A 26,679-nucleotide genomic window follows, 5' to 3' on the forward strand; every position below is an offset into this window, starting at 1 on the left:
CTTTATGTGCACTAAAAGCCCTGTGACATTACAATTCAGAGATTTTAGGTTCAGTACTGAATAGATTTTACAGGCCACTTCTTATAATAGACGCTTAAATCTTTGAGGACAATGGTTCATTCAGTGGGTTTGATAGCAAAAAGCCACCAACAAACTGCTAGTGTCCGTCCCCCCTCCCCCCCCCGGCCCGAAACACAGTGTAGTTTTTTCTGATTATGCCAACTTGATCTCAGTCTTACACAAAACCTATCCCTTTAATGGGAGGAATCAATGTGTAAGTGAACAGTAAAATATTTTTAAAGTGACTTAACAAAAAATGGTGTAACTGGGGAATACTGGAGTAAGGGCTATAAAACCACAATCAACTTGTTAGAGATACGATACAAAGATCTAGAAAAGCCATGTCTACACTCTTACCTTTTCAAAGGTATCCTAGTGAATGAGAGTTGACTGTCATGATATTTTTGAAAGCCTTGGCAAGAGTAACGGCTAAATGTCAGGCACTTAAAGGCCTGATTATTTTTTTTATTTCAGCTGTAACTTCCACTGAGTAGGTGTAACTTCTGCCGCTTCCATTGAGTAGGTGTGCAGCTGTATTCTGCCCAGAGCCAGGAAGGTTTCCAGGGTTGAAGTATCCTAAATGCTTAGTCTTAGTGGAATAGTTACGAAGAGCCAGTGCTCGCTCCCTGTGGCATTTGCTCGCTTATTTGCTTTGTTTAACGTTTTGCCATTTCTCACTCTGTTCTGATGGTAGCCCATTTTGAGGAGGGGTCTGTTCATTGCCCCTCCCTTTGACAGTTTTTTCTTTAGAGCCACTTCACATCAAAAATACCCATATTCTGCTCTCTCTCTTTCATACCATATCCCAGCCACCTCAATCAGGGATGAATCCAGACCCAAAAGCAGTGTACAGGCTTTGAGATCTCCTCTGAGGGTCTGAAGAGGCAATCTCACTTTTTTGTGACAGGTTTCAGAGTGGTAGCCGTGTTAGTCTGTATCAGCAAAAAGAACGAGGAGTATTTGTGGCACCTTAGAGACTAACAAATTTATTTGGACATAAGCTTTTGTGGGCTAAAACCCTCTTCATCGGATGCATGCAGTGCAAAATACAGTAGGAAGATATATATAATATGTACAGAGAACATGAAAAAAGGTTATTGCCATACCAACTCTTAATGAGACTAATCAATTAAGGTAGGCTTTATCAACAGGAGGAAAAAAACTTTTGTAGTGGTAATCAGGATGGCCCATTTCAAACAGTTGACAAGAAGGTGTGAGTAACAGTAGGGGAAAAATTAGCATGGGGAAATAGTTTTTAGTTTATGTAATGACTCATCCACTCCCAGTCTTTATTCAAGCCTAATTTAATGGTGTCCAGTTCGCAAATTAATTCCAGTTCTGCTGTTTCTCGTTGGAGTCTGTTTTTTGAAGTTTTTTCTGTTGTTGAAGAATTGTGACTTTTAGGTCTGCAACTGAGTGTCCAGGGAGGTTGAAGTGTTCTCGGGCTGGTTTTTGAATATTATAATTCTTGACGTCTGATATGTGTCCATTTAGTCTTTTACGTAGAGACTGTCCGATTTGGCCAGTGTACATGGCAGAGGGACATTGCTGGCACATGATGGCGTATATCACATTGGTAGATGTGCAGGTGAATGAGCCCTTGATGGCGTGGATGATGTGATTAGGTCCTACGATGGTGTCCCTTGAATAAATATGTGGACAGAGTTGGCAATGGGCTTTGTTGCAAGGATAGGTTCCTGGGTTAGTGTGTGTTGTGTGGTGCTGGTGAGTATTTGCTTCAGGTTGGGGGGCTGTCTGTAAGCAAGGACTGGCCTCTCTCCCAAGATCTGTGAGAGTGAGGGATCGTCCTTCAGGATAGGTTGTAGATCCTTGATGATGCGCTGGAGAGGTTTTAGTTGGGGGCTGAAGGTGAGGGTTAGTGGTGTTCTGTTATTTTCTTTGTTGGGCCTGTCCTGTAGTAGGTGACTTCTGGGTACTCTTCTGGCTCTGTCAATCTGTTTCTTCGCTTCAGTAGGTGGGTATTGTAGTTGTAAGAATGCTTGATAGAGATCTTGTAGGTGTTTGTCTTTGTCTGAGGGGTTGGAGCAAATGCGGGTGTATCTTAGAGCTTGGCTGTAGACAATGGATTGTGTGATGTGGTTTGGACGAAAGCTGGAGGCATGGAGGTAAGTATAGCAGTCAGTAGGTTTCTGGTATAGGGTGGTGTTTGTGACCATCGCTTACTAGTGCTGTAGTGTCCAGGAAGTGGATCTCTTCTGTGGACTGTTCCAGGCTGAGGTTGATGGTGGGATGGAAATTGTTGAAATCATGGTGGAATTCCTCAAGGGCTTCTTTTCCATGGGTCCAGATGATGAAAATGTCATCAATATAGCGCAAGTAGAGTAGGGGCGTTGCGGGATGAGAGCTGAGGAAGCGTTGTTGTAAGTCAGCCGTAAAAATGTTGGCATACTGTGGGGCCATGCGGGTACCCATAGCAGTGCCGCTGACTTGAAGGTATACGTTGTCCCCAAATGTGAAATAGTTACGGGTGAGGAGAAAGTCATGGAGTTCAGCCACCAGGTTTGCCGTGACATTATTGGGGATACTGTTCCTGATGGCTTGTAGTCCATCTTTGTGTGGAATGTTGGTGTAGAGGGCTTCTACATCTATAGTGGCCAGGATGGTGTTTTCAGGAAGATCATCAATGGATTGTAGTTTGCTCAGGAAGTCAGTGGTGTCTCGAAGGTAGCTGGGAGTGCTGGTAGCGTAGGGCCTGAGGAGAGAGTCTACATAGCCAGACAGTCCTGCTGTCAGGGTGCCAATGCCTGAGATGATGAGGCGTTCAGGATTTCCAGGTTTATGGATCTTGGGTAGCAGGTAGAATACCCCTGGTCAGGGTTCTAGGCATGTGTCTGTGTAGATTTGTTTTTTTGTGTGTTCTGCAGATCAAACTATTTTCTTCTAACAGTCGGAACTGATCAGAGTCTGGTATAAAGTCCTTGTGTAGATATGCTCCCTCTAACCCCTAGGTATTTATGACTTTGCTGAGAATCTCTCTAAACTTTCCAGAGTTCATTAGTTACTCAGTCATTTCCCTAAAAAGTTATTAAATAGGCTTTCAGACTACATAGTTAAAAATGGCATCAGGTCCCAAAAATGCCTGACACGTTAATTAAATGCATGCTCTCTCTGCAATGCACTGTGGCATTTTCAGTAGAATGACAGCGAATTAATAATCAACTGTGCTAGCTATGCTCTGTTTTGAGGGGTAATAAGGCTGCCTTTTGCACTTATCTCGTAATTGTCTCTTGCATTGAACAGGCAAATATAGCTAATTGCCTTAGCTGCTATTTGACTGCTAACTTGACTGAATTCCATTTCTAACTCATTGGGCATATGGATAACCATTCTAACCAGCTATTTGATATAGATTTTATTTGCCAGTCAAGATAAGTATATATTGCTGAAAATAGGAGGATCATACAAGAGACTATAAAGGATGTTCTTAGAGGACCCAAGTCTGCCACAGTTACGATGCCCACAAGTGATCCCATTGAAATCAATTGAACCACTCTATGTAGTGAAGCAAATAGGGTTTCGGAGGCATAGAGGTGAAAAGACTTGCTCAAGGTCACCCAACAGGCCAGTGGCAAAACTGGGTCTAGAACCCAGATCTCCTGAGTCCCAGTCCAGTGCACTATCCACTAGGCCACAATTCAGGTATATACAATCAGGCTTTGAATGTAATCGATGGTGACAAAGTTTTGATATGAATGTCCATTTAGTTAGCTGGTCATGTTTGTGTGGTTTTATACATACCTACATAAATAAAACAGTTATGCTTTCTACAGCTAGATGGCATAGTTAAACTAGTTCTTGTAAAACAATTGACTAGTACTAGAAAACATTTGATATGGGAAGTTGTTAAAACTGTATAACTTTTTCTGTACTGATCTAAATGATCGGTTCTTGAAATGCTGTTAACTCATGTGACTAGGAACATAACATCTGCGGTAGCTGAAGGCTATTAGCAATGACAGCCTTAGCTGTATGTCAGAGGTATGCTGTGACACATTGCTTATATTGGCCAGGAAAATGCTATTAATTGTCCTTTAAATGTCAATTGTTGAAGTACCAACGTGGCTTGTCTTGATCCTGACTCGCTCATTACCTAATTTGAGCCTATTAATGTAGACTTTTCTGCTTTCTTTCAAACACTTCAACAGGCCAGTACTACTGATTGAAAGACTGCTGCTTTTTTATTCTATTGCTGCTTTTTTTTGTAAAATATAACTTCAGTGTCCACATTCTTACAGTTTCATGTTCCATTAACTTCTGTAGTCTGCATTCCCTAGCTATCTAATAGTTCTAGAGTAAGGCCAAAAGGACTATCAGATCATCACTTCTGACCTCTGTCTCACAGGCCACCAGCAGCACCCGCACGCCAAACCCAACAACTGAAATTAGACCAAAGTATTACAGCCTTTAGGAGACTAGACTATTATGTGCCCCAGGCAGAGACTAGGAGGGACTGCGATACACCAATACCAAAGGCCCCTGAAATGGCAGGGAATTGATTTAAATGAGAGAATCCTGGTAAATGACCTGCACCCATGCTGCAGAGGAGTCACATGAACAAAAAGTCCTCCCCAGCCCCATATATGACAATCAGTTAGAGCCTGAGCACGTGAGCAAGAACCAGCCAGCCAAGCACCTGAGAGGAAGCTCAGTACCACCTCCCAGCACTGGCCCACCTTACCCAGTTCACGATCTCCAGCTGTGGTATCGCTGCTGTTTCAGGGGGAGACCAAGAAACCCCAGACTGCGCTGGGGTTGGGGAAGGGAGAGAATTCCTTCATGACCTCTGCAGGTGACCCGAAACGTGAGATTTTGAGGATATCGAACATGAACCAGATGGGACCCCTCTGCCCCACACTGTCAGCAGGAACTCTACGAGTCCCACTTATAAAGTGGTCTAGCTCTCTTAAAACTGTGCTTGTTTGCCCCCCACAACGTCTATTGGGAGGCTGTTCCAAACCCTCACTTCTCTGATGGTTGGAGACCTTCTGATTTCCAGCCTGAATTTGTTCGCTGTCAATTTGATTAACATGTCACTATCTGTCCTATAATTCATAGCTTATTCCTGAAAAAACTTAATGCACTAAAAGATTGTAACGCCTAAAAGAGGACAATTGCAGAAGTTGCACAATTCTTCCCCTCCTATAAAACAAACCAAAACCCTACCAGGAACCTGTTTAAAATCACTTTTTAAACTAGCTTAAGTTGGGTATTGTCCCCATAAAGAACTCTCATTTCAAAATGCATTACTGTGAGGTGGGTGGGGAAGAGACAATAAAATAAAATATACTCTGGGTCACTCTGAGGCGTCCCAAAGCTGTGGGATGTTGAAGAAGAGGATACATTTGCTTTTTGTCACTATATAATATATCACCATTTTGTGAAACTGTTGAATGCGTTATTCACTGGAGTGTGGGACTTGACCCAGTGTTTGGAAACAGTTGGGTCCAAGGTTGATTTTTTTTTTCCTCCCACCCCCGGCCCCCATCCTTATGGGGAGGAAAAAAAACCACTTGGCTCAAATAGTCCTCCTGATGTGAAGCTGTTCAATATGAACTATTTTGCCTGTTAACATCTTTTATAATATAGAGATTCCATGTAATCTCTTTCAGCACAATATCATTTTAATGTTCCCTGTATTGCAGCCATCTTAAAGTGTCATTCCCCCACCTCTCCCAAATTAAGTGCTGCTTTGGAAAGCTAGCGTATGCTAGCACATTGCTTAAAGATTCTTGAAGCATGTTGTAAGGTCACAGCCTGTTCTGATAAAGTTTTGTTTATGAGGGGTTTGCAGACTATAAGTATTGTTTCTCTTTCTCTCTCCAGATCGGCCAGCATTACTAACCTGTCACTGGATAGGTCTGGTTCACCCATGGTGCCTGCATACGAGACATCCGTCAGTCCACAGGCTAATCGCACGTATTTGAAAGCAGATACCAATGAGGATGAACGAAAAATTCTTCTGGTACAAACTAGATTTTTGTTGTCTTCCATTGTGATAGCAATGTGTTATGTGTGTCTGTCTTTCTAATGCTTTCTTTGTGGTACAGGTTGTGGCTCGTGCGTGTGTGGATTTTAAAATGATCCTTGAGTTTTTTTCCTTATGGGTTAGCAAGTTCTAACTGTAAATAGTTGTTTTAATGTAAAATAGTTATCTAGTCATTTGAATGAGTTAGAGACCACAGCTAATGTTAGAAGTTTTGAAATTTGACCTTCTCCCTATCTGCTTTGCTTGCGGAGTTAATGTAACTTTTCTCATAGGAAGTAGCACTAATGCATTTGTTCCAGGAAAAGCAATCAAAACCAGTAGCACAGCACTCTGGAGCAATCCTGTTGTAAAACATTCTGTTCTGTGTGTTGTGAGAAATACTATATAAAAATAAAAAAAACCCCAAATCCCAAACCCTTGTTTACATACTTAACGTTTATAAAATCAATTAGAATGGAGGGAGGGGGGAGATGTTTCATTTAAAACTGTCCAAACTGCATAACTAGTGTTGAATCTTTCTGGATGTCTGTTACCATTCAAAACCAATAAGGTCAAATCTTGTACTAGTACTGTCTCCCTGTGGATTGCATATGTAAGGGCAGAATTTGATGTTTGGTGGTGGCTCACCTTTTTATTGTAGAGCTTCCACATTGAAGCAAGCTTTATAATGAGACAATTTCTTCCTTTCAAGGAGAATGCTGTAGCAGATATGCTCTGCAGAAGGGATCTAGGAGTGTCAGGGAGAGTAGGGGGACAGCTTAGGATCTTATTCAGTCTGGGGGACAGAGACACTAACAGCTTAAACGTTACAAATACAGCTTGGGACAAAATAGTCAAAGCTGTTGTGTCTTCACTTAACTTTAGATCTGATTTTTAGAATTGTTGCTTTTATGCAATAATTTAGGATGTCATAATTGCTTCTTGTAATACAGGAACTGTCCTGAGTCCCTGTCAGGTCATGATACTCTTAAGTGGTGCATTGAATTGACTATACTGTGATAAAAAGTTAATGGCCTTTGCTTGCAAAGCGGGAGTTTGACAAGGTGCAGGAGCACTGGAATTCTGAATGAAATCCATGCACACTTCCATAATCTGCAAGCTAAAATCCTAGAGTTTAAAGTGTTGTGGTGTTCTGCCACTTGATTTCAGTCTAAAACACAAAGCAATATTAAGATGACTGAATTCTACTGAATCAAATTTTATATACTCCTGCCATGGCAGGAGTGACGTGCTTTGTAGCTGACCACCCCAAAACATGCAGTGCACTGGACAGGCTAGCATGGGATGCATGGAACTGGAGTCAACCAATCAGTGGGACCAGGTTCCTGTAAGTTGAAGCCAAGGGGGATAGAAATTTCTGGGGCAGATATAGTAAACCTGTGCACACAAAACTGGGTTAAAATTATAGGATTTTTTTTTCGGGGTGGGGATAGGGAAGATCCTAAGGAAACCAAACTTTCCTGGCAAACTTGTCATCTCAGCAAAAGGGTTAGATGAGAGGAATGCTGATCAGATTTGATAAATCACTCAATTACTTGAATTTTTAAAGGGGTGAGGAACTGGGTTTGCTTATGGTGTATGAAGAGGCATGTAGTAGAGTCCTGGCTGCTTTTTTTATTTTTATTTTTATTTGTGTGTGTGTGTGCATGTTTATATATAATATATATAAAATCAGGAATGTTGAATCTAGTCTTGCTCTGGGAGATATCAGTATGTCTTGTGAGCTTTTTTAGCCCTTTGTTTGAAGGTGTGTGTGTTTGTTAAACACACACAACCCTAAAAACTGTCCTAAACAGAGATTAATAATAAAAATAAAAACACTTGACGTCTAAATGAAAATCACTTCCCCTCTCAATCAGTTTGCTTGATAACTAATGTCATAATTCTGTTGGTTCTGTGTGTTTACATAGTCTTCCGGGGGGCGGGGGGGGGGGGGAACCCTACACTTCTTTAGGCTAACTTTATGCATCATGTAGTAGCAACTAAAGAAACAATCCCAATTCTTTCCTCTCTTCCTCTTTGGGCTGTTTCAACACCTGCAGATCTTTTCCTGTGGTGCATGTCCTTTCAAATGACTGGAACATCTGTCCACAAGGATAAGAGCATTGTCTGGGTGTGCTGGTGGGGAAGAGTTGTTCTGGCCTGCAGAGACATAGCCATGACCAATATTAGGTAGGCTACAGCCATACTAGTGTCAGGCGGTTTTATGACAACATGATTCAAAGTTGTAGTGTAACTAACCAACACATCAGACCCTGTGATTCAGAGTTGTCTAGCACCAGAGATCTGTGGAGAGAACCTGAATCATGGGGTGGGTGGAAATCATGTTCATGGATGTCCTGGGCCCTTGGTTATGTTAACTGGAAAGTGAGGTCCTGGAGGTGTCTTACCATGCAGAAAACTAGCTTTGATTGCCCAGCTGTGGCTGCTCTTATGGAGGTGGAAGTACAGGTAAAGGAGTGTTTGCGTCAAAATGGATGGAGGCCTGAACCTTAAGGATTCAGAATGGGGTACAGAAGATTGGAAGTAGGGATTAGGTAGTGTGATTTGGCCTCTCAATTGGCAATAAGTGGAGATGGTGGAGAGGCATTCGTCCATAGAAATGGGATGGTAGAAGTTACTTGAACAAAATGGCAACATAGAAAGCATCATTCTCAAAGGGATCTCCTTAACTAGTTGACCAAAGAGAGCTCTGAAAGAGGCTTGAGTGCAGCATTCAGGTCAACAGCACAGAATGTTCAGAAGAGCATTTATTGCTTTACCTGAAGAAAGATTCAGTGTTCCTTGGTCTTCTACGTAGCCCCCAGTTCCAGGGGGCTGGAAGAGGGAGTTCAGCATGGTAGCTTTACTGCTAGGAAACTACTTGCCTGACTTACACAGTGAGCTTTTGCATTGTTTGACTGTATGTATAAAATATTACTGCAAAATTCTTCCCTTATTCTCAGTGTATAGGATCACTTGCTGTAAAATAAAGGACTTAAATAGCAGCTGATGTACGCTGCTTAATTTAGAAGCAAATACATAACGGCTTCGACTTTACTCTTATTATTGGAAGGCTGTTGCTCAGGAGCCAATGTGAAGGCTTGTGCTGATGTAGCTGTATCTAACTGCAAGGTCAGTCTTTCTAAAACCCTTCGTAACTGTCTCTCTCACACAGGACTCTGTCCAGTTAAAGGATTTGTGGAAGAAAATTTGCCATCACAATAGTGGGATGGAGTTTCAGGACCACCGCTATTGGCTGCGGACCCATCCCAACTGCATTGTGGGAAAGGAACTAGTCAACTGGCTCATCAGAAATGGACACATTACCACAAGGTATTCCTGATATTTAAAAATGCTTAAATTAAACCCATCTGCCATTGCACTCATCGTCTGTGTTGGTTGGCATGTGTGTAAATTTTTTCCCCCCCAGTGGTATATTCCCCCTTTAAAGTGAGTGTGCATGTGTATCAGTGGATGGAGAGAGGAAATGAGACTCTGATCTCCTCCTCCTCCTCCTCCCTTCCTCTGAACAAGGGAAAGAATGTCTTTAGCTCATTTGCTAATTCTGACAGCACATAACTTAATGAAGGGGCAAGTCGAGTCGGAAACTAGGGCAGACGACTAGCACAAGGGAATGGAGTTACCCAGTGGGAAGGGAAAGGTAGCTGGGGGGCCAGGAGGGAGCAGAATGGGAGTAACAGACTGAAATGGGCAGAGGGGAGAGTGAGAGAATGGTAATCACTAAAACTGGCACGAGACTACTGTTAAGAATGTCTCTGTTTTTGGAACACTGTGCTCTGTTTCATAATTGCTGATCAACTCGTTCTTAAAGGTTTCCTAATGTTGGTTGAACTAAGCCATGCCTTTTGGGTAGATGCTCTAGTGATAGTCTCCACTTTTAAATAATGTAACCTCCGTCAACAAAAGATCAGATCAACTGTGCTGCGTGGATACTGCAGTTGTGTTTCTTAGCTGCACGAGCACAACCTTGCTGCTATAGCTGGCTGGCCTGGGGGTGGGTTTCAGGACCCCTCTAACTATTTGTAGGCTTTGGATGGCCCCAAGATCTAGGGATAACTGGGTCTGCAATGTAACAGCTTACCATCCCGTATAGCACTGTATGTTTGCCTTGCAGTGCTGAGGGCTTGTAAAGGATTATCCCTGTCTTACTGAGTTAAGAAGGGCAGGAATCGAGATGATTCAAGCCTGCACAGCATGGGCCTGAGTCTTCAGCGGTGCTGAGTACCTACAGCAAGGAGTTGGGGCGTGGGGGGGAGGGTGTTCAGCACTTCCAAAAATCAACAGCCAAACATATAGGTGGGGAACACTTGCATTCCTGGCTCTAGTCATGTTTTCAATCCACTGTCTCACCAAATTGTCTCTAAATAAGTACCTTTTCTCTAACAAATAATGCAAAATAAAGGAGAGATAAATTATGCTTTTTTTGGGTAAAAGTTTGTACTGTAAACCATACACACTTATAACCAGACTCTTAATACTCGCCTGTCTCTTATTCTGCCCTTAGAGCTCAAGCCATCGCAATAGGACAAGCACTGGTAGATGGACGCTGGCTTGATTGTGTCAGTCACCATGATCAAATCTTTAGAGATGAATATGCTCTGTACAGACCACTACAGGTACAGAAACCTTTTCTAGCTGCCATTGGAATGTTGATTCAGTTGTGGCTGGCGAACTGTTGTCACTTTCCTTCCTCTGTATGCTCTGCTAGCTCCTAGGTTTCAAGAGAACTAGGCCTAGCTTGCCTCATGTTCTCTGTACTCTTGGTGCTGTCCCTGTGCCAGCTGGGTCTGTCTTGTGTTGTGAGTGTGTGGAAATACTCATAATCTCATTACACCAATGTAAACTAATTGAGTTAAGGTCATAGAGGAAACTAGGTCAGGCAAGGAAGCTTTGATGCTTCCTCTGTGAGGAGTAAGGGTGGCCACACCTATGTTAAGTTAAAAAGGAGGAGGGGTTCTAAAATCTGATTGCATCAACAAAAGTCTAAAGTCACAATGGTAAGCACATTCCAGTGTGGCTTCTGAATAGCATAGCCAGTATTCAGAACAGCTGTCACACTCTAGGAGTAGATGTCACTTGTGATACAGCATGTAGCTTTTCCTGGAAGGGCCATTGTCTCTTTGAACAATGACATCTTTGACAAGTTCTTCATAAAGACTTAAAAAATACACCATCCTTCCAACTCTTAGACAATATTTTGGGAAATTAGTTGCTTAATTCCTGATCAAAAGAAGTTGATGGGTTTAGGAAGAGATTGAATTCCCTAATTTACTTATTGTTGCCAGTAAAGTATCTGGAGACTTTGCGTAAAGGGTTTCTCTACCCTAGTATATAAATGGTCTCTCTTTATTCTGAGCCTGAGTTGCAGTGTGGAGAAAGAAAATCAGGGCCCCAGTAAAGGAGAAGTGACTGAAGATGCTGTCTGGGCTCTGGCATTGTCCTGCTTGAGATATGCTGAGGTGTAAGATCTGCCAAAACCATTAGTTTTTGTCTTGATTCATGCAATCACTTCTACCAGTCAAGAAACAACAGAAAGTTTTAGTTATAGTTGGTCGTATATAGTCTGCAGTTCATGATTAACTTGTGGTTTACCGGTCATGCTCTTATATGATCTCTGATCCTGTAGTGTGTAAAGGCAGCAGGAAGTTGCATCTGACTCTCCTCTTGTCTATTTCTGTATAAATTGGGAGTAACTCAACTGAATTCAGTGGAGTTAAACTGGTGTCAGTGAATTTGTTTTTGCAGCAATTGCATTAGTTTCAAAGGAGGAAATTCTAACTAGAACTGCAATTCCTTTGGTGACTGGAAATTTCTGTCTTGGGGGTGGGGGGTAGATTGAAGTTGCTGTCTGCTCTCTGGGATTCCCTGCCATAAGATCCCAAGGCCTTGCTTCACAATAGTTTCTCTCTTGATTTAGAGGGCCAAACCTGGCTTTCAACTGAATCAGTTAGCCCCACTTGATTTGGTCAGTCACAGAATTGTTCAAGGGGCTAAAAGTGCATGTCCTTCTCCCAGATCAGCATGGTCAGTTTATGGGGGTAAAGTATAGAGTTTGGCAAACCCCTTTGCTCTAGTCCTAGCGCTCAAATCTGTGCAGGCTCTTAACATGTTGTGGGGGTGAATAGAAAACTTGCAAGTCTTTCATTTGCCTCAATCATAGAATATCAGGGTTGGAAGGGACCTCAGGAGGTCATCTAGTCCAACCCCCTGCTCAAAGCAGAACCAATCCGCAATATTTGCCCCAGGTCCCTAAATGGCCCCCTCAAGGATTGAACTCACAACCCTGGGTTTAGCAGGCCAATGCTCAAACGACTGAGCTATCCCTCTCCAACATGGTTGACTTGTGAGAGTGGGGTGAGGTGCCTGGGGAAGAAGCAAAGACTGATGTGGGCAGAGTAAAGAGGTACTCGCTTCCTGTCCTAAACAGTTGCTGCCCCCCCTCAAGTGGTGGGTGGTTCCGTGATAAGTTTATCCCACTGTGTGCATACATTTACTTTTGTGAAGTGCTTCAGGCTGCAAGACACAATATAAATGTAAGCTGTTGCTGTTTTGATCAGTGCATAGTGGTGCCTTTCTAAAGCAGCTTAACATCCCAGAAGGGCTGAAGAATTAAATTTACTTTCTCTTTTCCTGATCTCCCAGAGCACAGAGTTCTCGGAAACCCCCTCTCCAGACAGTGATTCGGTGAACTCCGTAGAGGGGCACTCTGAGCCATCCTGGTTCAAAGACATCAAGTTTGATGACAGTGACACAGAACAAATCCCTGACGAAGGGGAGGATAACTTGGCCAGTGAGTTTCAACTGACTCTCTTCCATCTTCGCATGACAAATTAGCATAACTCTCTCTCTTTTTGTGTGTGTATGTGTAATGGAAGTGAAAGTCCTACTTTGCTGGTAGTAGCTGTAAGGTTCCAAGTAAACTAAAACCTCACTAGTTCTCCTGTTTCTTGTGGTGGATACAGTATTTTCTAATCCGTTTGCAAAACTTGATGTTTCCAAATTAGTATAAACTCTCTGGATTACAGTAGCACAGATGGACTAGTTCGGGGTGTCAAGACAGACACTGTCCTAATGTTCACTTGGGTTTTAAAATAAATCTATAGAACTTCCTTCCAACACTTAATCTTATCTTGAAGTGTACAGATTTAAGACTGAAAATACTGTATCCCTTTTAGTATTGCACACTGGGCTTTATGTATTAAAGACAATTTTTCTCCTCTCCAATACCCTCATGATACCCATTTGAACCCCTTTCCTCCCTGTATCTTCCTCCTTACCCAACATTAAAAGACTCCGCCAGCCCTAGCAAGCGCACATCAGTCAGCAGCTTCCAGTCCACAATGGACAGTGACTCAGCCGCTTCCATCAACCTGAACGTGGAGCTGGACAACGTGAACTTCCATATCAAGAAGCACTCCAAGTACCCACATGTGCCCCCTCACCCTGCAGACCAAAAAGGTACGAGGTAGTCACCAGCTGGAGTTGCACATGATGGAGAGCGGTGCCCTGACACTGATGAGTTTACCCACTACTACCTGTAGTTGTCTTGTTGATGGGTGTATATATGAGATCTTTTTAGTTAGCCCACCTGCATACGTCCTCTGACTCGATTACCTTTGTAGGGGTGCTCAGAATAAGCCAACTATGCCACCTTCTCTGAAGAGCGTGCAACTTCTTGTGTGGCTATTCTCTTTGCAGTTGGAGGATACCATGCTACCTCCTCTCTCCTTTCACAGCATGGCAGTTCCAGACATATTGTCTTGTTCAGCTAACTGGGACAACATCATAAGTTCTGGCCAATTTAAGGTGTGATTATTTAAAAAAAAAAAAAAAATCAGACTGCCACTTTTTTTAATCACCATTAGTGATGGAGAAAACTTAATCCCTCCATCTCTTTTCATCAGTTTACCACTGTGGGTCCAATTATCCTTTTATAAAATGCATTGATTAACAAATCTAATAGTCAAACTGCTGAGTCACTCTTAAATCTCTTCTATAAATGAATGCTAAATTGGAATGTGAAAAGGCAAGTGAAATCTATTTGAAAATATCACCTATTCTCCCATTCTATTTTAGTATACTGTGAACCACACTATGGCTGACTGAAACAAAGTCTGGCCCACTGTTTTTGTTTGCAAATAATTGTGGTGGCTCCTTTAAATGCTGGGGTGGCTCTTTATTTCTGTTCTCCTTTCCCTTACCTGCAGCTTCAACAGCTTTGCAGATTCCTGTCCTTGGTTTCTTCAAATGGGCATTTAAAAGTCTTTGATTATGGAGTCTGTCCACAGTTCTTGTAAGGCTCACTAGCAGAGTAGAGGATCTTTAATTGGGATGCTCCTAGTGAGTGCATCCCTCAGTTGTCGATGTAAATACAATGGAAAAGTTTTTCTGTTGGGGTGAATTAGGACAGAAAAGCTTATTTTTTTTCACTTGTTCACAGGTGGTTTGCGCTGAAAAATTTTGGGTTGGACAGAGAATACTGGAAGCTTCATTCTAAAATGAGTTTGATGCAGCAACTGTTAGCAACCAAAAAATGAAAAAGCCCCTTTGGCAGTGGGCTAACCTTAAATTCAAGTATCTACAGCAGGCACTGCTGGTACCTGCTAAAGTCTGTCCAGAAGGAAAGGAAAATAGGTGTATTGTAAAAATGAAAGTGCTGAAGGTACTTTCAAAAGCGGAGTGACTTTATATTCGATAATAGCCTAGTTTTGTCTGATGTTATGACCCCACCTTCTTCCCCTCAAAAGATTATCAGCAGCATCCATTGACTTCACTGACCATTATGGGCACAGCTTACTATGTGGGTTCCTAATTTAAGGCATTTAAGCTTGAAAATCTTGTCCACTGTACCTTATTCAGTATATAAAACTAGATATTTGAGAGCAAGCACACACAACTGGAATCAAAGATAAGCCATCTAATTCACAGTGTACAGTAGCTGGGGCAGTCAGGAATAAACCTAAAAGGATAGTGTGTTCCCACTACAGAGCTCTGAGATCTTGGAAATTGCTGATGCAGATGTTTCTAATCTTTTCTTTCCTTGTACTCCTTCCTTTCAGAAGGGTGTGGGCTTCAATTCTCTGGAAGCTGTATGTTTATGTTCCTGTCACATTGATGAATATCATATTTGTCATTATCTACCCATTATAAACTGATAGGAAAATGTGATCCTAGGTGGTCTGTGGGATTTATTTATTATTTATGTATTTTATTTTTGCATAGGCCTAAATTTTTGTTTCAGAGTAACAGCCGTGTTAGTCTGTATTCGCAAAAAGAAAAGGAGTACTTGTGGCACCGTAGAGACTAACCAATTTATTTGAGCATGAGCTTTCGTGAGCTACAGCTCACTTCATCGGATGCATGCCGTGGAAACTGCAGCAGACTTTATTTATACACAGAGAATATGAAAAAATACCTCCTCCCACCCCACTGTCCTGCTGGTAATAGCTTATCTAAAGTGATCATCAGGTGGGCCATTTCCAGCACAAATCCAGGTTTTCTCACCCTCCACCCCCCCACACAAATTCACTCTCCTGCTGGTGATAGCCCATCCAAAGTGACAACTCTTTACACAATGTGCATGATAATAAAGTTGGGCCCAACTGTAGCTCACGAAAGCTCATGCTCAAATAAATTGGTTAGTCTCTAAGGTGCCACAAGTACTCCTTTTCTTTTTGCGAATACAGACTAACACGGCTGTTACTCTGAAACCTGTCATTTATACCTGAGAGTCCGCTCCCAAGTGCAAGGAAGTGGGCTGCAGTTTGTCTTAAAGGATGGTAAGCCTGGTTACAGGCACTACAAATGAAATCAGTGTAGTTTTGGGCTGTTAAGGCAAGCATTTTGTAAGGGGAATTTAATGGAGCTCCTCTGTGTCTGGAACTCGTGTAACCAAATCTGGAATTTTCCATTAATTTCTGGCATAAGTAAATTTATATCCAGGCAATTTTATAGCAATGTAAAATTGAGAGTAATATCGCTAAGATGATGGAATTGTCATGAGGTTGATCAGAATCTGGGTCTCTGTGTACAGCATTGTTTAACTAGGAGTAGATATTCTACAACATTCGAAGCCAGTAATTGTGTGACTCTACATACTTATAGTTCCTGTCCTGTAGTGTGAGAACCTCTAGGGGAGGCTGTGGGATAAAGTGGAAAGGGAAACGCTTAGATGTTTTAGACAAGAAACCCTTCCTGACATTCTACGTGAGTCTGTGAAAATCTCAAAAGGGACTGGAGAACGGAGTGATGGCCCTATTGTTCCAGGCTTCTAAAACTAGGCTGGTCAGGACATGGGGAAACTGTACTGTATTTTCAGGGCAATTAAATGGATGATCTCCTAAAACATGAATGATGGCAAAAGGAAATTGCTAAAACAGCAGAGGTCAGATGCGTGTACTGTCACTTGTAAGTAAATATTGCTTGGTGGCTGTTCTGCCAAAATAATCTCCCTAAGAAATTAATGAACTAATTTGGATTAATTTTCCAAAGTATCCCCACATAGATGAACCTTTAGCCGCTAATTGATGCTGGATGCAGTCTGTTGGGACATTGCCCTATGAAAATGATGGGAATTAGTCTCTGGCTTTGTTTTAGTCAGGATCTTCTGTTATCTTACATGGTAGTGAGTTTATTCCTTACCGTGAAAGAACTTGCAGAACTGGCGGTGACACACCCTCCTACAGCAGGAAGTAATCTGATGGTTTTGTCACACAATCTATAAGTCACAATCATGGGGAAAGGGGAGGTAAAGTAGGAACAAAGCATCTGTTCTAAGAAGTATGTAATCAATTCTGCAGTATAAAGTTACTTATGACTGGTGGAAATTGCAGGGTGCATACAGGGGACAGCTGTAGAGCAATAGTCTATAATGTACTAGAAACTTTTTGGTATTCTAATGCTGCTTTTTGATTGTTGCTGAGCCCAGTATAGGGACTTGTCTATGTAAGGACATTAAAGACTCAATAATATCAGACACTTCCAGGAAACTAAATTCCAGTACGATAACCTTGGAGTCAAATTTCATTCACTTCTTGGGTGTGCAGCCCAAATGCTGCAGCAGGTTGTTAATTTGTAAGCCAGAAAGTGAAACTGATAAAAAATGAACTTGATCATCATGTTCTCCTCTTGTGTTTCATTCAGTGAAAACCCACTCAGTGGTTAGAAGTGAATTAGTGTTAAAACAGCTAAACTTTTTTCATTGTTTAAACTGGGGTTTTTTTGAGACTTCACCTTGTAGATGCTATGTCAATTTTTGACAATTCTATCTTCAGAGTCTCTTCAATACAGAGCAGTTTTCACCTTTGTGTAGTGAGACATAAAGGGGATAAAATTGTAGTGGAACAGGGGAAAGGAGGGTTGGCAGTCCATAATAAGGTGTCTTGTGGCTTTTTTTTTCTGTTTTTAACCAAAGCTTTTGTAGAACTATTCACCCAGTCTGATGTCCCAAGCTGTCTAGGTCCGCCTATGGTGAGTGAGGGCAAGCCCAGGCTTGCCTATTTGGGGGCATGTCACCACCGAGGGAAAATGGCATATATTCATTTTGCTAATGCAGGATGATTTTAAGACATTTTAAATTGCTATTAGTGATCTATAGTGATTACAGTAGCAATGAAGAAAAGCTTTGTCTCTCCTTCTGATCTCACTTCATCCTTCCTAATGGTCATGGCTATTGTGATTGGTTTTAACTCTTTCCATCCCTTTTCGACAGTGCGAATTATTGAAGTTGTTGAATAGTTTCCTGTATATCCTATTTCTACCCATGAAGCCCTATTTAAAAGCTATATAGAATCTATGGAATAAATTGCATTGTTTTATAGCCTGCATCTGTGAACAGACTAATTTCATCTATTTCAAACTTCCAAGGTTCTTTTAGATCTCAGCTCTGGTCTATAAATAAGCTTGGTAGAATTTGATTTTTATTTTTTTATAACTTTGACAGATGCTTATTTTTAATTTTTTTCAGGTGTGGGACATTCAGACAATTATTTAATGACAGACCTTGAGATTCAGGAAGTTAAAGCTTTATAAACTATTCAAACACAAATTGTCAAAATATACAATGTAAATATCTTTAAAGAGAATCATACTTGCTTTTACTATTCGTTTGCTAGTCCATTTGTAACTAGCCTGATTCAAAAGTTTAGATCACTACATTTTGAGTCTTAAGTTCTCGAGTGGCATTTCGATTACTTTGCTATCTGTAAGTTTTAATGATTGTAATGGAAAACTTTTTGTGTGTGGTGAAATTGACATTTATCGATACTTATCAATAAAAATCTAATCCTTCAAGCTATGATTTAGCACACATGCTCCTTGCTCCCCAAAACAAAACATGTCATGGGTATAAGCAGGGATACAAAACCGTTACTGGTGCGGTACTGACTAATGATAGGCTGTGACCTCAGGACAGAATATCTTGAAGTAAAATATCTCATGAACTGCCGTTGCTGGAAACTCCACCTATTAGCTTCCATGGGGGAGAGCTGGAACTCTTGAGTCCCACCTTCAGTGGTACACAGCACTCTCTTCCAGCCCTGCTCTTGAATGTCAGGCCTCACAAAGTGACACACATGGACTTATTTTAAAAAATAATTTTGGTTAACTTTCTAGAGACAGCCTCTCAAACAAAACAGTATACTTGGCTCTGACTTTATTGTCACCAGGAGGCCTCTGTATGGGTGCTAAAGCTATCTAGCTTGTTAGACAAGGACACAAAAATTAAAACAACTTCCTGAAACGGGGCTTAAACAAAATATACCATATTATGCGGGGGACGGGGGTAGCATGTGACAAAACATTTATTGCTGCATGTTGGGTTCATCTGTAGTAACAAACTTGTGGCTTTGCCACTTACGAATAATGTGGTCATCCCAAACGCATGGCAATAAAATCTTGATACATTTTGATTTACAACATACGTATTTCAGATATTCCTAATAAGTAACCCTCACTTAGGGCTAGATTGTCATAGCCCCTACAGTGCTTAGTGGAGTAAGATTCTCACATTGAGGCTCCAGCTGTGGGGGCGGGGGAAACTACTGCAAGGGAAGGAGTCCTGGTTCTGCCCTCTACTTGCTATCCAGGGTATATAGGGTAAGTGAGCTGCTCTGTGAAAAGAGGTTAAATAACTTACTTCTTACTCTAGTGTAAGTGGTGTTTGGGGAGGAATTATGTCACAGATTAGTCTCTAGTATGCTTCTGGTGTAGGGTAGCTGTATGCTATCCCCTAAATGGGGCAGACTGCAAAGTAGTCAGCTAGCCTTCAGTATAACTAGTTGTGCACAGCTTATTAAAGACACTCTCCTTTCAGCCTCTACTTGGACAAAATATTAGCATATTAGTAACTAAGTTGAAGGGGATGCTACCATCTTGGACTCTTCATCCATTATGTATGAAGCTTCAGTTTAGAGCACCTATTGGACAACATATCCAAACTTGGATTGGGATTCGTCCCTGCTGATTTATTTATTTAATTTTTTTAAGGGACCATGCTTGCATATGCCAACTCCTCTTTTCTGCTCCTTCTTCTCTATGCTGCCTAGTTTCACTGTCACTGGAAAGAGTCCTCTTCCCAGACATGAACTGAAAGCATGTGCTTGAATTCCCAGGACATGTAATTAACCGTTTGCAAAACAGAAAGGACTCCATGCACAGAGCTGTCAAATGCATGAAATAAAATGAAGAGATTGTGTTTCTCTGTCTACAGTCTAGCGCCATGGTTTTCAAGGTTTTTTTTTTTTTTTTTTTTTTCATTTGTGGACCGCTAAAAAATTTCAAATGGAGGTGCGGACCCCTCCGGAAATCTTAGATGTAGTCCGGGACCACAGGTTGAAAACCACTGGTCTAGAGTAATAATCCTAACGGCAGGAGGAAGGTGGTATCTGCAACACTAGCAGATATGAAACTACCAGGCAGAAATGCAACTTATGTTGACTGTGTCCCTCTTTTAATGTTTTACTTGTGTTGTAATTCGTGAGGGCATAGTTCTGATATTTCTGCTACTTTATCAGTTGTCTTATTTAGTTCTGTATTTCTCTGCTTTGGAAGTGTGCACTCATCAGTCATCCCAGAGCAAAAGACTTCGTCTTGAAGCGTTAGGATTTTTTTGAGGGGGAGGGCAGGGTGGTGGTCATGTTGGGGGTGCTTATGTGGGACTTTGGAGACTACTTTTTCCCTCTAAACAGCATTGTTGGTTTTTTGTTTTGGTTTTGTGAAAGCTGGATATAGTTACTAACTTGTCATGTGATGGTAATAACTGTTTTGATAGATAGATCTTGGAAAACTCTTTGGCAAACAAATTGATAAGTAATTACAGAATATGGTATCTATCTTGTATTACATAACATGCACGCATATATTATACACTGGGGTGACCAAACTTACTGACCCTCAGAGCCGCATATGACAATCTTCAGATGTTTGAGAGCTGGTGCACACCTGCAGCCCTGCGGATACCCCCGCCCTGCTGCCAGAGGTGACGTGTGGGGGGAGGCACATGGGGTCACATGCCGTGCCCCTTCCACACCCCCCAACGCCCCCTGGATTTTGCCAGGATTTGCTGGCCTCGCTTAGTCACATGCCGCCGGGCCCCCTCCCTGCACAGCAGCTGCTGGAGCTAGTGAGCTGTGGCTATGCAGGGGTTGCTGAGGGTAAGAGGGGAGTGTGCTGCGGGGGTCATGACTCGAGCTATTGGGAGTGGGGGGAGCTGAACCTTTAAACTGTGCTCCTCCACTCTCAGCAGGCACCAGTCATCTGTGGCAGAAGCCTCTAGCCCCACTACCCTGCCACAGGGCAGAAGCTGTGTGCACATTTTTGACTGACCCCTTTTCTTCTCTCCATTTGACCATAATCCATTTTAAGTATAGCATAATTTTTCCCCCCTCTAGCTCTTAAGGAGGGCACATTGCATGTCTGCTTCTTTGATTGAGAAGAGTCCTGGAACCAGATGGCTATTTTTCCCTCCTATGAGAGAGCTCGTTGTTCATAAAGGGTCTGTTAGTTGAATCTGAGAACCAAGTTAAGGTTATGCATGGGTGGGGGAACACCTTTGGTTTTAATGTGCCTTAAGAAATTAAAGGAGACCTGCTTCCTCATTGTGTTTGGGTACCTCCACAGTCTCTCTCAGGTGAAGACTTAATAGGTTCCAGATGTAGATGTAGGGGGGAACTAGCCACATGGAACTTGGAAAGGCAGATGGTTTTTTCCCCCAATGCTTTATTTTGTATACTCTCCATGTTAGGTTGGTTGCTGAACAGTTTTAAGCAGTATTGTGCCGTCATTTTGGAGCCTTGACAGAACAAGTATGAGAGGATATTCTTGTCTTAACCACTCGTCAGGTTGTTGCTACAGCAATGACTAAATGCTTTAAATGAGTAATATTTTCTCTTGTGGTGTGGGTGTGTACATAATATAATTATACTGGCATGCCAACATAACCTGTCATTTTTCTGTGTCTCCTCCCATCTCCATCTGCTCTATCCTTTCCAGAGTACTTGAATCCTGACAACGGAGGGCAACAGATGGTCTCAATAAGTGACGCTTTCATCAAGGGTAAGATGAATGGAAATGCTTTTTTCCAATGAATGTGTAATGTAGATATGAAAGCTTCTATTGATATTAGAGCTGGGCTAAACATTGGCTTGTTAAAGTAATTCTAAAGGCACATAGCGAGAAACTTAGGTAACTTTCTCCACTTACTTGGTTCACTTTCAGATTGAACTCGGGCTTGTCAGAGTCTGTTTTTTAAATGCCCTTGAAAAGAAGTTTCCTTCATTACACAGTAACTGGCTGTGTTTAGCACTTCACCATCCGCAAATGTTCCTGCATATAAGAGATTAGTTCTTCTTTTTTTTTTTTTTTCTTTTTTCTGGGCTCCATCAGGTGTTTAACTCTCCTACCCGCTTATTTCCTTGTACATTTGTGTGTGCGCCTAACATCTCCGTGCCACCAATATCTCAAAACTAATCTCTGAGGTCACTGTAGCGCAGCTTCTCTTAAATCATGTTGGCTCTCTTGTTGCTTCTGTTGAAAGGCAAGTCCTATTGGACACAGCTGTAAGTTTGAGACCCTTTTAGATTAGGAAGCAGACTACATATTTCTGGATGTGAAGGCATGCAATTTATTGACAAATATTCAGTGTCAGGTGCAAAGCATCTAAAAGTGGAAAATGCCTTTTTATTTTTTCACAAGCATTGTTCTTAGTCACATACTCATAGTGTGGGTGGTGGTGGTCCTATGCAGATTACTTAAAATATGATGATGATGGCCTGTAACCGTACTGAGTTGTCCAAAAGATGACCATTCCCCTTGCAGCCTAGACTGCAAAGATTTAAATTTTAGTGCAGAACTCTGCACTAGTGACACAAATTAAATCTGAATTGTATAGTCAGCATAATGATGATAGTGAAGCTTCTAGTATTGCTCTTTGATACAGTAGTGCTGGGGGGTGAGAGGGCAATCAAATGTAATCATTAATTTTAACGGACAAGTTAAGATTTTTAGCATTTCATTTTGGGTGAAACTCATAAAATATGAACATTTAAAGGGTAACTATTAGTTACAACCTGAAGAAATAAAAACTATTTTGACATAATAGGACAGATTTTATAAAACAAAACTAAACTACTCCTAAGAATTACTACTACTTTCAAACTGTACTGTTTGAAGGGGAAAAATAAGAATCCACACAAAGGGAAAGGCAAAAGCAAAACAGACTGACCAGGCAGCAAGCTCAAGCCGAATTGTCAGCTGTTCCCTTCATGTATTTTAAGGAGATCTTTAAAAACCATGGCTCTTAACAAGCTATTTTGGTGCATATGATATTATTTTTGGTCTTATAAAAGGTAACCAACCTAGTAGATTGTGCCTCATATGGCCAATATTTTTATTACGTACAGATCTGACTCTGGCCCTGACTGTCCTTTGTTACTCCAGTTCAATGGAGTCTTACTTCTATAAAACTGGAATAACCCTGGTGAATCTGGCCCTCTGACTAGACTGCTAGCAAAACTGCGAGACTTGAGTAGTGTTAGTTCAGAGACTAAACAGAACTTATTGTGATTTCTGTTGACAAAGATTGGACTGCTCTAAGAGTTCACTCAGTTATGTTGGAAAAGCAAGATATAATATTATGAGCAACAATCCTATTCAGTAGGATTTTATCTCAAGTGATTGGCCCTAGCTTTAGTGGGTTAAATCGCCACTGTCTTAAAATCTTGTACTCGTAATGTGCAATTGCCTACTTAATTTCTAAGAGTCTGCATTAGTCAGGAGATGCATTTCCATTGGGCTTGATTGTGGATAATGTTTGTTTTATGTTTCTAATATAAATTTAAAATAAGTTGAATGTGCTCTTATGTACATGACCTTTTTGCTAACTCCACTACTTGAGTGGAATAACTAGATGTTTTTAGTGCTCCTTTTGTATATAAGGCTTCCAAAACAATAGCTTTTTGCCAGTGAAATCATACAAGATTAGACTTTTCTAATTTTAAAAGGTCTTAAGTATATGGGGATTCAGTTACTACCTATTTTAAGCAACACGAGGATATAGGTAGCCATACATAGTTAATTTGCTGTCTTAAAATTGAACTGCTCACGAGCAGGCTCGAGAGAAGAAAAGCAAATTATCTGGCATGAGGCTGTGTAGCCTGAAGTGTGGAATAGCATGCTTACTCTGCTATAGTTGATGACACTGTGAATACCTAAATTACTGTCAGTGACTACCACTGTTTTGTTTCCAGCATCACTTTAACATTTCAAGAGCCTCTCGCATCGAAGGCCTGAACTAGTCTTGTTGAAGTCTCTTCTTTCAGCTTTTTAAAAGGAGAAAGTGTAAGCATTCAGCTCTTGACTTCGTATAAACAAGCTTTTCTTGCTGTCCTTTTTTAGAGTCGCTGTTCAATCGGAGGGTGGAGGAGAAATCCAAAGAGCTGTTTTTCACACCTTTAGGCTGGCACCACAGCAATCTGGATCTGCTGAGGGAAGAGAATGGGGAGAAACAGGCTATGGAGAGGCTTCTGTAAGTTGAGCATAAAAGGGAATTGATGTGGATGTCTAGGATAAAATTTTCAAAAGCTTTGTCCCTTTCACATGGGGGTCATGTGCCAGTCATGGGACTTAGACTCCTTAAACATTTTTTTGAAAATGTTACCTCTAATTCAAATCCTTTCTGTAATAAGATCAATATGCTAGAGAAGCAAGAAAGGAATCCATGGTTGGTAAAAATTCTCCCCTTCCAAAAAAAGTTGTTCTGGGACTTTCTCTTTCGCAGTTTCCCCAATTTCTTCTCACCCTCCCCTTCTTTGTCCTGTTGTCCCCTGTCTTGGCTCTCTTAAATCATCAATAGCCTGAGACAGAATAAGTGTGTTATTGGGTGAAATGCCACATAAATGTCTGGCGCTATAGAAGTGTCCTTTAACAGCTTAGTGAGGGCTGGTCAACTTGCAGCGTTAGCGTAGATCTAAGTTATGCTACTTCAGTTACGTAACTGAAGTCAGTGTAACTTAGGTCAACTTAGCATGATGCAGACACTGCCGTGTGTTGACGGGAGATGCTCTCCCATCAACATAGCTTCCGCCTCTTGGGCAGGTGGAGTACAGACATCGAAAGGAGAGTGCTCTCCCACTTGCTTAGTGTATCTTCACCAGACCCGCTAAATCAACATGGCTGCATCAATCACAGCAGTGCTGAATTAGCTGGTAGTGCAGACATGTTTTGAGATTTCATTTTCATACATGCAGCCTACATGTCTGCCGTTGTCATTATTTTACTCTCTGGGATGTGTGATAAGGGACACTTTCTTCTGAGAGTTTGGCAGTTGGCTGTAGCCATGATGTGGTGATTCCACAGGTTTGAAACAATTGTTTGCGCTCGTGTGTCTGAGTTAATGTCATTAAACGTTACAAACATGCCAGTCATTTTCATGTCTGTGTCCATTGCAAAAGTCAAAGGCAAAAGTGGCCCAGTTGCTGTTAAAATTACAGATTAATAAATGCTGGTTAACCATCCATATTGGAACTCTTAGGTCCTTGCATGTAAAGCAAAATTCCTCCGAATATGACCTACACATGACACTGTTAATATATGCTGCATGGCATGATACTCTGGGCCTACTCCACCAAAAATATTTGGCATGCCTTAAATAGCATGATGTAAGCACATAAAAATAATCTTGAAATGGAGCTGCCTGTCTGAACTATATTGATAGTATGGAAAATTGCCACACAGCATCCAAGAGATGTTGCTTATTGACCAGCCATGTACAGTGTGTTGTGAAACTGAGTTGCAGCAAAGAGCATTTTGCTGCTAGAGCAATACAATTAATAAGTCGCTGTCAAACAAAAGCTGAACTTCCTCTCTTCAAGGGGGACTTGATCTAGATACTTAGTGCACTTCTTTGATTTATTTGTATTTAATAAATTCTGTCCCAGTAGGGAAAAATCAAGATATTTTTTGTTTCTCTGTGCTACCTGTTGCCTCTTACTATAGAGCAGAAAAAATAAACAAGATGGTGACCTGGAACACTCCTGACTGATGTTTCCTCAAATTGCTGATTGCATTTTAAACACTATGAAGTAAAAATCCTCTAGGTCACTCTGCTTCAGATGGAGCAATGTGTGGTCCCCTCCTCTCCCTTAATCACTCTGATTCCTCTGCAGCTCAGCTAATCATAACCATATGATGGCACTGCTTCAGCAGCTACTCAACAATGAGTCATTGTCCTTATCCTGGAGGGATATCATTGTGCCTGTGGTCTGCCAGGTAGTTCAGACTGTCCGACCTGATATCAAGAACAGAGACGATGATATGGATATCCGCCAGTTTGTCCACATAAAAAAAGTGAGTTCTGGGAGTGGGAGAATGATGACAGGAAATTTGTGTGAAATAAAGATGATGTGGCTCTTGACAGGGCAGGTGTCTGGATTGAAAACTACAAATCCAGTAGCGTGAGTAACAGATGTCTTATGCAAAAAGAAAAGGAGTACTCGTGGTACCTTAGAGACTAACGAATTTATTTGAGCATAAGCTTTCATGAGCTACAGCTCACTTCATCGGATGCATCCGATGAAGCTTATGCTCAAATAAATTGGTTAGTCTCTAAGGTACCATGAGTACTCCTTTTCTTTTTGCGAATACCGACTAACACGGCTGCTCCTCTGAAAGATGTCTCATGTTTCAGGGAAGTCAGTTGCTATTTTGGGGAAGGACATGTACGTGACTCTTGCCTCCTGTGTTGCAAAGCACTTAGAGGCACTTGAGTCAATCTCTTCCTTTCAGGCTGCAGAGGATGGCGTGGGATGAAGTAAGAGTAACAGCTCACTGTCTTCCTGCCTTTTGGCTTTTTTTAAACCTTGCATGTCTAACGAGAGATGTTTGGCACTTGGCAGCCTGCTGTGTAGTGTACTGGAGGCCAACTCTTTCCTGAAACTGTCTATTACGCAAGAGTTAACCCTTCCACACAAAGCCCAGCAACTGGCCTCCATGAGGTAGCTTAATCCTCTTGGAGTTACGCAAGATGCACCGATGACTACAGTAGTTGTAACAAATATAGGGCCGTGATCACGGATCAGAAAGGCCATCAGGAGACTGGGACCTGACCACGAAGC

At 41.6% G+C, this 26,679-nt stretch overlaps 1 protein-coding gene across 3 annotated transcripts in view; it reads left to right on the plus strand.

The window, feature by feature from the left end:
• Positions 1-26,679, plus strand: part of PIKFYVE (phosphoinositide kinase, FYVE-type zinc finger containing) — a 98,337-nt gene that overhangs the window by 19,554 nt on the left and 52,104 nt on the right. For 2 of the 3 annotated variants that reach the window (XM_084642938.1, XM_084642939.1), the window contains exons 8-15: positions 5,905-6,043; positions 9,225-9,382; positions 10,575-10,686; positions 12,713-12,860; positions 13,361-13,528; positions 21,560-21,622; positions 23,963-24,092; positions 25,732-25,912. In XM_084642938.1, coding sequence (XP_084499064.1) covers positions 5,905-6,043; positions 9,225-9,382; positions 10,575-10,686; positions 12,713-12,860; positions 13,361-13,528; positions 21,560-21,622; positions 23,963-24,092; positions 25,732-25,912 — 1,099 coding nt within the window. The remainder of the gene's footprint in view (positions 1-5,904; positions 6,044-9,224; positions 9,383-10,574; positions 10,687-12,712; positions 12,861-13,360; positions 13,529-21,559; positions 21,623-23,962; positions 24,093-25,731; positions 25,913-26,679) is intronic. The other variant, XM_084642940.1, reaches the window with a different exon arrangement.

Source organism: Lepidochelys olivacea (genome assembly GCF_965140295.1).
Source record: "Lepidochelys olivacea isolate rLepOli2 genome assembly, chromosome: 11".
Taxonomy (NCBI): Eukaryota; Metazoa; Chordata; order Testudines; family Cheloniidae; genus Lepidochelys; species Lepidochelys olivacea.